The sequence below is a fragment of the Panthera uncia genome, chromosome F1, assembly GCF_023721935.1.
Source record: "Panthera uncia isolate 11264 chromosome F1, Puncia_PCG_1.0, whole genome shotgun sequence".
Classification (NCBI taxonomy): domain Eukaryota; kingdom Metazoa; phylum Chordata; class Mammalia; order Carnivora; family Felidae; genus Panthera; species Panthera uncia.
Window position 1 is genome coordinate 10376868 of NC_064813.1, and position 14509 is coordinate 10391376.

Genomic DNA, 14509 nt, shown 5'->3' on the forward strand with positions numbered 1-14509 from the left:
CCCAGCTTATTCATAGTATGTTCCAAGTAGGTATTTAAACCTGGTCTAACACTTATCTCAAGCATCTCACGGTCTACTAAGGGAGATAGGTATGTGAATAAGTAAGTTGCAAAGCTGTTTAATACGTTATATAACCATTCAAAATGAGCAGTAGCTCTTATAAAAAGAGCAGTAGCTGTATATTTATTGTCATTGAAAGATGTTCACCCAACAGAAGACATATTCTAGAACAGAGCGAGTATCATGATCCTATTTGCTTATTCACTGATTGAGCAGATGTATATTAAATGCCTATTTTGTCCTCCGCACTGTTCTAGGCACTTAGGGTACCCAGGTGATCAAGAGTGTTGCTCTTTTTATTGAGCTTATGGTCTGTTAATAAAGAATAGAATGTCAAAGCAGTGATGGAATTATGAGAGGCAGCATGGGTTGCAAGAAAGACATGAGTAGGAAGCCACAGCAGTAGGTAAATTCATCCGTAACAAGTGTGTAATTGTTGGGAGGCAATTCTCCATGCGTCTTGCATTTCTGCACATTTGTGAGCAGAGGCACTGGCTGCTTTGTTCTGGACTATCTTTTCAATAATGTATATACAAGGAACAGCTTTGGAAGTTATAATATCTCTCTCTGGAGCAGAGGGCAGATTTATTTATTGTTCAGTATAATACAGATACTGTCACTCTTTGGGAAAAAGGTCAGACAAGTTTGCTTGATCTTTTGTAAGATTTGGGTTTCCTCAGTTCAGGGTTCTCCAGCTCTGATTCAAACCCCCAGCATATCCAGTACTTACCTAGGCTGCTCCGCATTGCCCTGTGGGAATTGGGGGACAAGGAGCCTATGTGAACTTGAAGCTTGCATTGATTAAGGAGAAAACTCCTTTGCTTCTGACTTAGGAGTCTTGTGTCTTCTGCCAGCATTCATGAGATGGTGGCAGGTACTTGTTAGCTTGCGAGTAGTCTAGACTTCATAGTTCTTGACGACAGGTATGAGTTTATTTTTATTTTAATTTGGGGGGGGGGCTCCGCTTTTTCACCTTACGATTCTTATTTTAGGGCATCTGTCAGCTCCTATTTTTTGGTAGTACATTTAATTAGTAAAGGGTAGAGGAGGTTTATGTTAGTTGTTTCTGGAAGCACATTTAATGAGGTATGTGGACAATACAGTCATTTTGATCTCCAAAGTCACATACAGAAATCATTCGGGAGCTATTTAACTGTCAAGTCTCAGTGCATGTTTTTATGTGCAGGTTTCATACGTAAGAGTTCTTGCTCGGAGAACTCACCTTGTCTTCTGTTCTCTCATGTCCTACCACCATTTTCTCTAGGCAGAGATGGCTAGAGCTGTGTTTTCAAACCTAGATTTTAAAAATTTTCAAGAAAAATTTGTGGTTCTTCTTCCTTCTCCTCTCTTCTCCTCCTCCTCCCCCTCCTCCTTGTATTTTAATGAATTTTAATTGTTGTCATGTTGATAATATGATCTTAACTCTTAATTATAACTCAGTAGGATTGCCAAGCCTGCTGTTGGCTGAAGGGCGGAAATTTTTTTTTAATGTTATCTATTTAGTACAGTTAGTGTCTTTTTAAAACTGAAAATCAGATTGAAAAGTTAATTATATAAAGTACAACCAATTCATGAAAATACTGAATTTCTGTAGGTTGTCTTATTCCAATGTTTAGAACCATAGAACATTCCCCCCACACAAAAAAAGAAAAAAAGAAAAATTCTTTAACCCACATGTTCATCCTTTACCTAGCCATCTTACCAGTCATAAGCAAGCACAAAGAAAGAAAATAGTTCATTCTCAAGAAGATCTTGATATTTACATCGAATGGCAAGAAAGTGTAGAGAAATCTGTCCCTGGTGACAGTGTACAGAGAGCATAGTCAAATTTAATTTTATTTGAGATCTCATCAGCCTGATTTGCTTAGCTAATTATCGTTCTTTGTCATATATTCAGCTTCTTTTCATTACAGCTTCTGAATAAACATGAAGCTTTTTGGTCTTTCTTTGATAAAGATGATTCATTTTTTAAAGGGAAACATTTCTCATTTTCAAAGGGATTTCTATTTTTGCAGTATTATAATTCTGCTATTGATGGACATTTAGGCTGATTTTATTTTATTTTTTTGCTGGTACATTTCATCGTAAAATGAACTTTAAAATATTTTAACGTTTCTGAAATTGAGATGTGTTTGAAAGTAGGTAGTATCTAACAAAACACTGTTTGCCCACCTATTTAAGGTTCAAAACCCTACCCCCCACCTCTAGTCCTATCCTCTTTCTCTATTTTTCCATTTGACACTTTCATCAGGTGACGTGTTGTTTATTGTCTTTCAATAAGCTCATTAGAGTGCAGAGTTCTTTTTCTGTTTTATTTCACCACTGTACTCCTAGCTCCTAGAACACCACCTGGAATGGAATGAGTACTCAATATATTGGTTGAATATATATGTGAATGATTACTGTGGTCCAGCCACTATGCTAAGCCCTTTCTATCTTTGAACCGTTTTATCCTTGCAATAACAGCATCAGGTAGGCAGGAACTACTTAATGAGGGAATGAGGGCTGAGGCGGTATCACTCAGCTTCTGAGTGGGAGTTGAAGTTAGAGCTGCCTCATGCGGGATCCTGGGCTCTTAACTTCTTTGTTATACTTTCTTCATCAAGAATGACTTATAACTTATTTAGTTTGTTTTTTTTTTTAACAGGAAGAAGAGAATTTATCCAAAGATTGAAACTTGAAGCAACCCTGAATGTGCATGATGGCTGTGTAAGTAATAATTAATTCTCCACTATGAAGGACCTTAATACCAAGTGCTCGATATTTGATGAAATGCCCCATCCTCTTTGAAGAGATTATGAATAACTGTAATAAAAAAATGGGAGAATGAAGTTTGACGTTAAAACATAAAGTTTATTTTGATTTTAGAAAAGTATGCGGGAGATTTTTAAGAGTACAGATGAGTTTTCTAATATTATCAAAAGGCTTCCCTCTCACTCAACGGTACTGCTTTTGTGAAGGTCACTAATGATTACCAGTGGTTACTTCTCAGGAAATTTAGACATTAATTGAACACATGTTCTTTTTTGAAATATTTTTTCTCTTGGTTTCTGCTAACACCACACTCTCTTGGTTCTCTCTGTATCTCATTGACTGACTGCGTCTTCTCTGTCCTCTAGCTGACTCCTCCGCTTCTTGACCTTCAGTTGTTGGATGTACTGGGACTTTGTCCTGGCTCCTCCCACCCTCTTTTCTCTTCACTTTTTTGAGACATGTTATCCGGTCCCACGGCTAAAAAACCATGACTTCCAGCTCTCTCTTTCTTCCCCAAACTCCAGATTCACGTATCCAGCTCTCTACTGGTTGCATGTCTAATGGCCATGCTAGATTTAACAGGGCCAGAACAGAATCCTTTTCCTTTTAATTTCTGTTCTGAAAATTTCAGGCAATGCTTTTCATATACTCATCAGGTGGATTTAGCAGTTATCAAGATTGGGACATGTTTGGGGCGCCTGGGTGGCTCAGTCGGTTAAGCGTCCGACTTTGGCTCAGGTCGTTATCTTAACAATTTGTGGGTTCGAGCCCCGCATCGGGCTCTGTGCTGACAGCTCAGAGCCTGGAGCCTGCTTCAGATTCTGTGTCTCCCTTTCTCTTTGCTCCTCCCATGCTCGCTCGCTCGCTCTCTCCCTCAAAAATAAACATTAAAAAAAAATTTTTTTTAAATATTGGGACATATTTTCCATTTCATTTTTCTCAGAATATCATAATACCCTAGATATTATGTCATTTCACTCCTGTGTGTAGCCAAAAAGCAATGGACATTTTCTTATGTAACCAAAATGCTATTATGTAATTTAACAAGATTGACAGTATATTTTTGGTATCATCTGATATACAGTCCATAATTAAATTTCTCTTATTATTTAAAATGTCTTTTTATAGTTATTTGTTCAAAAGAGGTTCCAGGCAAAGTTTATTCCTTGATTGCCATGCCTCTTCTTTTTTCTAGTTTTTATTTAAATTCTAGTTAGTTAACATACAGTGTAATATTAGTTTCAGGAGTAGCATTTAGTGATTCATTACTTACATACAACACCCAGTGCTCATCATAAGTGCCCTGCCTCTCAAATCACTATTAAAGTAGAGCAGGCTTCCCCTTCTTTGTTCCTGCCATTGACTTGTTACAGAGTGTAAGTCAGTTTTCCTATAGACTGTCACACATTCCAGATACTAGTTTGGTTTCTTGTGGTATCATTTAACTTGTTTTTATATACCCTGTATTTCTAGTGCGCTATTATGGAATTATAATTATGCTATAAATACAGTTCAGGTATATGTATTTATTTTAAAGCTAAAAACCATTTTTGGAGGGAGCGGGTCAAAATAATATATGTGCATGGTTCAAATGGATCATAACAAAAAGTAACAGATGTGTCTCACTCTCCCTTATTCCTATCCTTTTTTCCAAAAACAACCTCTTTGAATCATTTTTCATTTCAGATCTTCTGATGATTTCTTTTGTATCTCCATATAATACTCTTACATTGATCTTTTTTGAATTGGCAACTTCAAACATCATCTACTGAGTTCCTGCCATGATAGAGAATTTAACTCATTTATAGAACTCTCTCACTTTCTAAGATGTAGGCTTCTCAGAATTTTTATATTACTGTTCTTAGTCTCTGCACTAAACAACATACATAAACATCCTTTTGTTTTTCTGTCATTTATAGACGGTATCTCTTGAATTTCCATTCTGTAAGGTAGAGACTTTTAATTCTTTCATCCTTCCCTCCACCTTTTTTGTTTAAGATTTTATTTTTAAGTAATCTCTATACCCAGCATGGGGCTTAAACTCACAACCCCGAGATCAAGAGTTGCATGCTCTATGGACTGAGCCAGCCAGGCACCCCTTCTCTCCACCTTTTTATCTCTGTTTCACACCTCTGTCAGCTTGTATGCTTTTATATTGTCATATTGGTTGTATGTACCCTTTATTCTGTAGTCCTGGTTATCTTTTATTATTTGTCTATGTATTCTTAAAGTCAGAATGCGGTAAACAGTGTTATAAGTCTTATATGTATATGTACCTTTCTGAGTTTCTGTTATATCCTTCAAAATAAGGAGAGGGTAGAAAGAAAATTTATAAAGAAAATTATGTGATGTATCATCTGTTCGTAATACGCAACTGCTCAAAACTCTCCAGTCGATTTCCAGCGTACTTCTAGTGAACGCCAAGGCCTTGTTGCTTCCAGGCCCTGTGATTTGGCGCAAGCGGCTCTCTCCAGTTTCATCCTGTACTGTGGTCTCTGTTACGCATATTTGTTCTAGTCACACTCATCTCTTTGCTGTTCCTCGAGTACACCAAGTCCGCCTCTGCCTTGTATGTTTTATGCCTTCTCCTCAGAACTCTTACTCCATATAACTGTAAAGCTTGCCTCCACATTTCATTTAGCTCTACGTATTACCAGGACTTGATATTTCCTGTCTGTGTTTGATAATAGCCATTCTGGTATGCATGAGCTGATCTCTCACTACTGTTTTGATTTGCATTTCCCTCATGATTAGTGATGTTGAGTAGCCTTTCATATATTTTTTTGGCCATTTGTATATCTTTGGAAAATGTCTATTTAGATTCTTTGCCCTTAAAAATCAGATTATTTGGGGTTTTCTGTTGTTATTGTTAACTGATTATATGAGCTCCTTATATATTTTAGATATTAGCCCCTTGTCAAATTATGGTTTGCATATATTTTCTCCAATTCTTTAGGGTTCCTGTTCATTTTGTTGATTTCTGTTGCTGTGCAGAAGCTTCTGAATTTGATTTAGTCCCACTCGTTGATTTTTGCTTTTGTTGCTTGTGCTTTTGGTGTCATATCTAAAAAAATGACTACCCAGGTCAAGGAGTTTTTCACTGTTTTTCTTCAGGTCTTATGTTTATAAGTCTTATCCATTTCTTTCTTTCTTTCTTTTTTTTTTTTTTTTTTTTTTTTTTTTTTTTTTTTTTTTTTCTTTTTTTTTTTTTGTCTTATCCATTTCAAGTTAAATTTTTTTATTTTGTATGTGAACATCCAGTTTTCCCAAAACCATTTATTGAAAAGACTGTCCTTTCTCCATTGAATATTCTTGGCTCCTTTGTTGTAAACTAATTGACCACATATGTATGGGTTTTTTGGGCTCTGTAGTCTGTTGCATTGGTCTGTGTGTCTGTTTTTATGTCAATACCATATTATTTTGATTACTGTAACTTTGTAATATAGTTTAAGTCAGAAGTGTGATGCCTCCAGCTTTGTTTTTCTTTCTCTGTGGTTCCATACAAACTTTAGGTTTGTTTTTTCTCTGTGTGAAAAATGCCATTGGAATTTTAATAGAGATTGCCTTGAGTCTATAGATGGCTTTGGGTAGTATGGACATTTTGATAAAATTAAGACTTCCAGTACATGAACTCAGCGTATCTATTTATTTGTGTCTTCTTCATTGTCTTTCATCAATATTGTGTAGATCTCAGTGTACAGATATTTTACCTCTTTGGTTAAATTTATTCCTAAGTATTTTATTGTTTTAGATGCTATTGTAACTTGGCATTAAATAGTTGATTGTTAGTATGTAGATATGTGAGTGATATTTGTTTGTTGATTCTATATCTTGAAACTACTAAATTCATTTATTAGTGCTAACAGTTTGTTGGTGGAATCTTCAGGGTTTTCTATGTATAAAGATCATGTCATCTGCCAGCAGACACCATTTGACTTCATCATTTTCAATTTGGATGCCTTTTATTCTTTCTCTTGCCTAATTGTTCTGGCCACGACTCCAGTACTATGTTAAATAAAAGTGATGAGAGTAGTTACCCTTCTCTTGTTCCTAATCTCAGAGGAAAAGCTTTCAGCTGTTCACCATTGAGTATGATGTTAACTGTGGGCTTGTCATATACAGCCTTTAAATTGGTGAGATAATATTCCTTCTATATTTAGTTTGTTGAGAATTTTTATCGTGAAAGATGTTGACTTTTGTCAGATGTTTTTTCTATATATATTGAGGTGATCATATGATTTTTATCATTCATTATATTAATGTGGTATATCACATTTATTGATTTGTGTATACTGAGCCATCCTTGTATCTCAGGGCTACATCCCACTTAGTCATGCTGTATGATCCTTTTAATGTGCTGCTGAATTTGATTTGCTAGTATTTTGTTGAGAATATTTATATGTACATTCATCAGGAATATTGGCATGTAGTTTCCTTCTGTTGTAATACCTTATCTGGCTTTGATGTTAGGGTAATGCTTGCCTCAGAAAATGAATTTGGGCATGTACCCTCCTCTTCAGTTTTTTGGAAGAGTTTGAGAAGGATTGGTGTTTATTCTTTAAATGTCTGGTAAATATTTAAAGCCCCTGAGGCCATTTGATCCTGGGCTTCTCTCTCTCTCTCTCTCTCTCTCTCTCTCTCTCTCTCTAATATTTATTGTTGAGAGAGCAAGAATTTCAAGCAGGCTCTCTGTCAGTGCAGAGCCCGATATGGGGCTCAAACTCTCGAACTGTGAGATAATGACCTGATCCAAAATCAGGAGTTCAACCGAATGAGCCACCTACACGCTCCGTTTTTTGTTTTTTGTTTTTTTTTAAAGGTTTTTGATTACTGATTCAGTCTCCTTACTTGTTAGTGGCCAATTCAGAATTTTTATTTTTTCATGATTCAGGTTAGGTAGGTTATACTAAAAAGTAAGTTGTCTAGTTTGTTGGTGTGTAAGAGACTGTGTTCTCTTACAGTCCTTTGTATTTCTGTGGTATCATTTGTAATCTCTTTTATAATTTTATTTATTTGGATCTTCTCTCTTTTTTCCTTGCTAAGTCTAGTTAAAGGCTTGTCATTTTTTTTCTTTTCAAAAAACCAACTGTTAGTTGATTGATCTTTTTTTATTGTTTCTGTATTCTTTATTTCATTTATTTCTGCTCTGATCTTTGTTGTCTCCTTTCTTCTGCTAACTTCGGGTTTAGTTTGTTTTTCTTTCTCTGTTTCCTTAATGTGTTAAGTTCTGTTGCTTTTTTGTGATCTTTCTTTTTTCTTACATAGGCATTTATTGCTATAAAATTCCTGCTTAGAACTGTGTTTGCAGCATCCCATGTGTTTTATTTCCATTTTTGCTTATTTCAAGATATTTTTTTTTTACCCATTAGTTGTCCAAGAGTGTATTATTTAATTTCCATATGTTGGTGAAATTTCCAGTTTTCCTTCTGTTTAATTTCTAGTTTTCACCATTATGGTCAGAAAGATACTTAGTATGCCTTAACTCTTTTAAAATTTGCTAATATTTGTTTTGTGATTTAGCATGATTTATCCTGGAGAATGTTCTGTGTGCACTTGAGAGGAATGTCTGTTCTGCTGTTTGATGAACTATTCTGTGTATGTCTAAATCTTGATCTAAGGTGTAGTTCAATTCTAGTGTTTTCTTATTGATTTTCTGTCTGTATGATTTATCCATTGTTGAAAATGGGTTATTGAAGTCTGCTGTTTTTTCGTCTGTTTCTCCTTTACATCTGGTATAGTAATTTAAAAAAACGTTTAGACATTCTAGTAGAAATCTAGTGATACCATGTTGTTGTTTTAATTCTCTGTCCTGTTTTTGCATATTTGTCTGTATTGCACAAACTTTCTAAACTCACTTATTAGTTCCAGTACTTATATTGTCTTTTTAATATTCTGAAGACTTGGTACAGAATTCTCATTATTTAATTATTTTTAAATGTTTGGCAGAATTCACCAGTAAAGCCATCTGGGCCTTGAGTTTTCTTTGTGGAAAACTCGAACTATAATCCCCTAATAAAAATAGATTATATTTTGAGTGAATTTTGTTCAGTATGTGTGTTTCACGGAGTTTGTCAATTTCATCCATGTTGTTGCATTAATGGCATAAAGTTGACCATAGTGTTCCGTTAATGTTTAGGTATTTGTAGAATATGTAGTTAGTGATGGATATCACCTTTCTCATTTCTCATATTGATAATATGTTACCCTGACCCCCCCTTTTTTTCTTGATTAGTCTGACAACATGTTCATTAATTTTATTTGTCTTGTCAGAGAATCAGCTTCTAGTGTTTTCGTGTATGTTTTTTGTTTTTTGTTTTTTGTATTTTGTTTTTTCTGTTTTCTGTGGTTTCATTGATTCCTGCTCTGATACTCATTATTTGTAATCTGATGCTGACTTTGGGTTTTACTTGTTATTTTTATAATTTTTTTTTTTTTTAATTTTTTTTTTTCAACGTTTTTTATTTATTTTTTTGGGACAGAGAGAGACAGAGCATGAACGGGGGAGGGGCAGAGAGAGAGGGAGACACAGAATCGGAAACAGGCTCCAGGCTCCGAGCCATCAGCCCAGAGCCCGACGCGGGGCTCGAACTCACGGACCGCGAGATCGTGACCTGGCTGAAGTCGGACGCTTAACCGACTGCGCCACCCAGGCGCCCCTTTATAATTTTTTTTAATAGAAGCTGAGGTCACTGATAGGAGACCTTTATCTTTTCTAATATAGGTATTTTAGTGTTATAAGTTTACTTCTAAGTACAGATTTAGTTGCAACCCATAAAATGATATATGTTGTGCTTTCATTTTCATTCAGTTCAAAATACCTTCTAATTTATTACGTAATTTCTATTTTGAGCATCTGTTATTTTGTAGTTTCCAAATATTTCTTTGTGTTAATGATTTTCATTTAGTTCCATTTTGGTCAGAAAACATACTCTGTATTTAGTTGAAATCTTTTAAAAATATTAATATTTGTTTTATGGCCCATAAGTATTTTCTATATTGGTAAATAGATTTTTGTGTACTTAAGAAGAAGGTGTAGGGGCACCTGGGTGGTTCAGTTAGTTGAGTGTCCAACTCTTGATTTCGGTTCAGGTCATGATCTCAGGGTCATGGGACTGAGCCCCATGTCGGGCTGCATGCTGGGTGTGGCACCTGCTTAGAATTCTCTTTCTCTTTGCCTCTGCCCCTCTCCCCTGCTTGCTTTCTCTCTTTCTTTCTGTCTCTCTCTCTCTAAAAAAAAGGGGGATGTATATTCTGCTGTTTTTTAGTTTGTTGCAGATGTTATAGTAAATTTGGTCGGTGTTATTCTGTCTTGACTGAAAGTGGAATCTATTTTTTTTTATTTAGATACAGTTCATATACCATACAATTCACCCACTTTAAGTGTGCAATTCAGTTTTTTTTTAGTATGTTCATAAAGTTGTACCGTCCACCGCTAATTCCAGTATATTTTCACCACCTGACAAAGAAAGTACATAGCAGTTATCATTCCCTCCCATTCCCCCTCCACCTAGCTGTTGGCAATCACTAATCTACTTTCTGTCTCTACAGATATGCCTGTTTTAGAATTTTGAAATAAATGGAATCCTGTAATATGTGACCTTTCAGATTGGCTTCCTTCACTCAGCATAATGTCTTCAAAGTGTATCCGTGTTGCAGCTTGTGTCCACTGTGTATTCCTGTTGCTGCTGAGTATTTCCTTGTATGCATATTTTGTTAGGAGCAAATGGATAGTGACATTTTGTTTATGCATTCTTTCATAAATGTTGGGGTTGCTTCCCTATTTGGCTCTTAGGAGTAATGCAGCTCTGGTTTTTGTGTACACGTTTTTGTTTGGGCCATGTTTTCAATTCCCTTGGATATATCCTTGTTGTAGAATTGCTGGGTCATAGGGTCGCTCTGTTTCAGTTTTTGAGGAACTGCCAACCTGTTTAAATAGCAGCACAATTTTGCATTCCTACCAACAATGTATAAGGATTCCAATTTCTTGACAATCTAGCTAACTTACTATTTTGTGTCATTTTTTTTTTTTTTTTAATCATTATAGCCATCCTTCTGGGCGGGAAGTGGTAATTCATTGTGGTTTTAATTTTCATAAAGATTGATACCTGTGTTTCCTTCTAAGTTTTATAGTTTGGGCTCTTACATTTAGGGTTTTTTTAGCATTTTCAGTTAATTTCTGTATGTGGTGTTCCTTTCCTTGTGTATATCCAGTTGTCTCAGCACTATTTTTTGAAAAAAATATTCTTTTTCCTTAGAATGGTCTTAGATCCCTTGTCAAAAATTACTTGGCCATAAATGTACAGGTTTATTTCTGGACTCCAATTCCATTCCATTGATTTAAATTTGTGATCATGACAATACCACACAGCCTTGATTACTATAGCTCTGAGTAAGTTCTTTTAATTTTTTTTTTAAGGTGGCCTGGTTTTATGTTTCTGGGTACAAAATGAATCAATTAAAATAAATTTAAACAATAAAATTTAAAGACTCAGTCATTTCATTGTGAATTTACAGAATGTTATATTTACTAAACAGCTGTATTTTCAATAGGTAAAGTGGTAAATACTGCTTATCATAGATGCAACTTTATTAGTGATGATAAATTTTGAACCGTCAGTTAACTGAAAGATGGCATACTTGTTTTTATGTCCAGCTTGCTTAAATTTACATTTTGTTTTCTTTTTAGGTTAATACAATCTGTTGGAATGAGACTGGAGAATATATTTTATCTGGCTCAGATGACACCAAGTTAGTAATTAGTAATCCTTACAGCAGAAAGGTAAAGTGGTTTAAAAAATCTATCATTTCATGAGAAAAATTAAGCTAAAAATTAAGAAACTGTAAATGATTATGGAATGGCCATTTGTAACAAAATATCCTTCTTATTTTGCTACAGTTATATAATTTGGAAGTTATTATATGAATATCCCTTAGTCTTCTTAGGAAAACATTAGATTTCACTGGGCTTTTGACTCCAGCAAATTTGAATATGCTTCACTGTATCCACCTGGGTAAAATTGCCAAAAGTAACATTATCTCAATAAATCATTCTTTGGGAGGAAAAGGACAGTGTGATTTTTTTTTTCTTTCATGCTCAAAAAATCTACCCTTCAGTCAAGTGGTTTAAGATATTATCAGTTTGAAAAAACAGTATTTAGGTTCTAGTGAAATGCTTCATGATATCTACTACCGTAAACTGGCATATAATATTGAGTTTTAGGATTATTTCTCATTTTTAGTGGCTCTTCTCTCTATATGGAGAAACCATACACCTATTTTTTTTTTTAATTTTTTTTTTTTTTTAACGTTTATTCATTTTTGAGAGAGAGAGACAGAGCATGAACGGGGGAGGGTCAGAGAGAGAGGGAGACACAGAATCCGAAACAGGCTCCAGGCTCTGCGCGGTCAGCACAGAGCCCGACGTGGGGCTCGAACTCCCGGACAGCGAGATCATGACCTGAGCTGAAGTCGGCTGCCCAACCGACTGAGCCATCCAGGCGCCCCCAGATACACCTATTTTTGTATCAGTGAGAACTTGGTAGATTGTCAGACCAAACACTCATTTAAAATGGTAGCAACCTGGGGTGCCTGGGTGGCTTAGTCGGTTAAGCACCTGACTTCGGTTCAGGTCATGTCTCACGGCTCTTGAGTTTGAAGCCTGCATCAGTTTCTCTGCTGACAGCTCAGAGCGTGGAGCCTGCTTTGGATTCTGCGTCCCTCTCTTGTTCTGCCCCTCCCCCACTCATAGTCTGTCTGCCTGTCTGTCTCTTTCTCTCCCTCTCTCAAGAATAAATAAACATTAAAAAATTTTTTTAAATAAAATAGGAACCTTAAGAATAAATTATTCACATATTTCTTGTTTTTCCACATTTAAACAGTTAAGATATTCTAATAAATGTTTGTGGTCCTTCAGTCTGAATGAAGTTCATATTGAAGATATTCTTGATTAAGAGACAGGTCATAATTTTGTTTCAGAAATAGCTTTACTTAATTGTCCTGACTTAGCAGAGGGAAACTTGATATTTTCAAATCCTACTTGTTTTAGGTCTGCAATTACTAGGTCTTTTAAGGTGCCTGGACCCAATTCCAGTGTGGAGCTTGGGGCCTGGCTCAGTGGCATGTTGAAGCATTCTCATCTCCCAAATGTGGAGGCCCTCTGAAAAAGGCCAAAAAGCTGTCTTCTTGGGTTTTTATGGAGGCTTCATTACATAGTCCTTGGTCCTGACTGACTGTCTTTAATCACTGACTGAGTCAACCTCCAGCCCCTCGCCACTCCCAAGTTGCAGCTCTCTAATCTTACGATTGCCCTTTCTTGCAACCAGTTGCCACCCTCTGGTGGATTCCAAAAGTCACCTCCATTGATAACAAGACACCCATGTCACCTTTATGTCTCTGAAGCATTTTCAAAAACCATTGAGCAAGACCAGATATATCAGAGAAATAGATTTTGGTCATCTGAATGACCAAAGATTTATTTATTTATTTTTTAAATGTTCGTTTGTTTTGAGTGGGGGGGGGGGGGGGGGGGGTGGGGAGGGGCAGAGAGACAGAGAATCCCAAGCAGGTTCTGTGCTGTGAGTAGAGGGCCCAATGTAGGGCTCGGGCTCCGTACCATGAACCATGAGATCATGACCTGAGCTGAAATCAAGAGTCAGATGCTTAACCAACTGAGCCACCCAAGCACCCCAAAGGTATATTTCTTATAAATCATTATATCGTACTAGGACAACCTTTTTGTTACGATAGAGGAAATGTCCTGGAATGATGTAATGATGTATGTTTGGAATGCTTTTTGACCCATCACTCTCAGAATTTTAATGCTAACAGTATTCATAGTAGTTGTGTAGACACCAATGGAATAATCTTTTTGTTTTTGAAAAGATGCAGAGCTTCACTTTTTTTTAATCGTATTAAAATACACATAACGTAATACTAACTATCTTAATCATTTTTAATGTTTGTGTTTGGTGACATTAAGTATATTTACATTGTTGATGTTATCAGCACATCAGGCTACAGAACTATTTTCATCTTGCAAAACTGAAACTCTGTACCCATTAAACAAGAACTCCTTTTTCTTCCCTCTTCCCTCCAGTCCTTGGCAACCACCGTTCTCCTTTTTGTCTCTATGAATGTGACTACTTCAGATACCTCATATAAGTGTTTATATGATATTTGTCTTTTTATTACTGCATATTTCACTTAGCATGATGTCTTTAACGTTCAGACATGTTCCAGCGTGTGTCAAGATTTTCTTTTTTAAGCCTGAATATTCTATTGTATGTACATACCACATTTTGTTTATCCATTCATCTTTCAGTGGACACTTGTGTTACTTCTACCATTGTGATATTGTGAATAATGGTACTATTATGAACATAGGTGTTCACCTCTCTCTCCAAGTCATTGCTTTCGATTATTTTGTCACCATACTCAATGGGATAATTTTTAGAAGGTCTTGTTTCTTCTTTATTTGCTTATTTTTGGAAAGAGGACATTCACTTTGATGGCATGGTTCCCAATAGAATATGTATATTTAAAAAGTGCTTACTCCTTCTCGTTGCCAGTTTAAGAAATGAGTAATCAGATAATACTTTTAAAAGTTTAAATATAACAAGACTTTATCTTTTTCATGTAGTGGTCTTCATAGATCCAAATTTGCTATCAGAAATAGTAAAAAAATATATAAACATAG

At 35.7% G+C, this 14509-nt stretch overlaps 1 protein-coding gene across 3 annotated transcripts in view; it reads left to right on the plus strand.

Annotated features, from left to right (window-relative positions):
• The window catches only part of DCAF6 (DDB1 and CUL4 associated factor 6), a 133733-nt gene that overhangs the window by 13740 nt on the left and 105484 nt on the right, over nucleotides 1–14509 (plus strand). For all 3 annotated transcript variants that reach the window (XM_049635147.1, XM_049635145.1, XM_049635146.1), the window contains exons 2-3: nucleotides 2708–2769; nucleotides 11501–11593. In XM_049635147.1, coding sequence (XP_049491104.1) covers nucleotides 2708–2769; nucleotides 11501–11593 — 155 coding nt within the window. The remainder of the gene's footprint in view (nucleotides 1–2707; nucleotides 2770–11500; nucleotides 11594–14509) is intronic.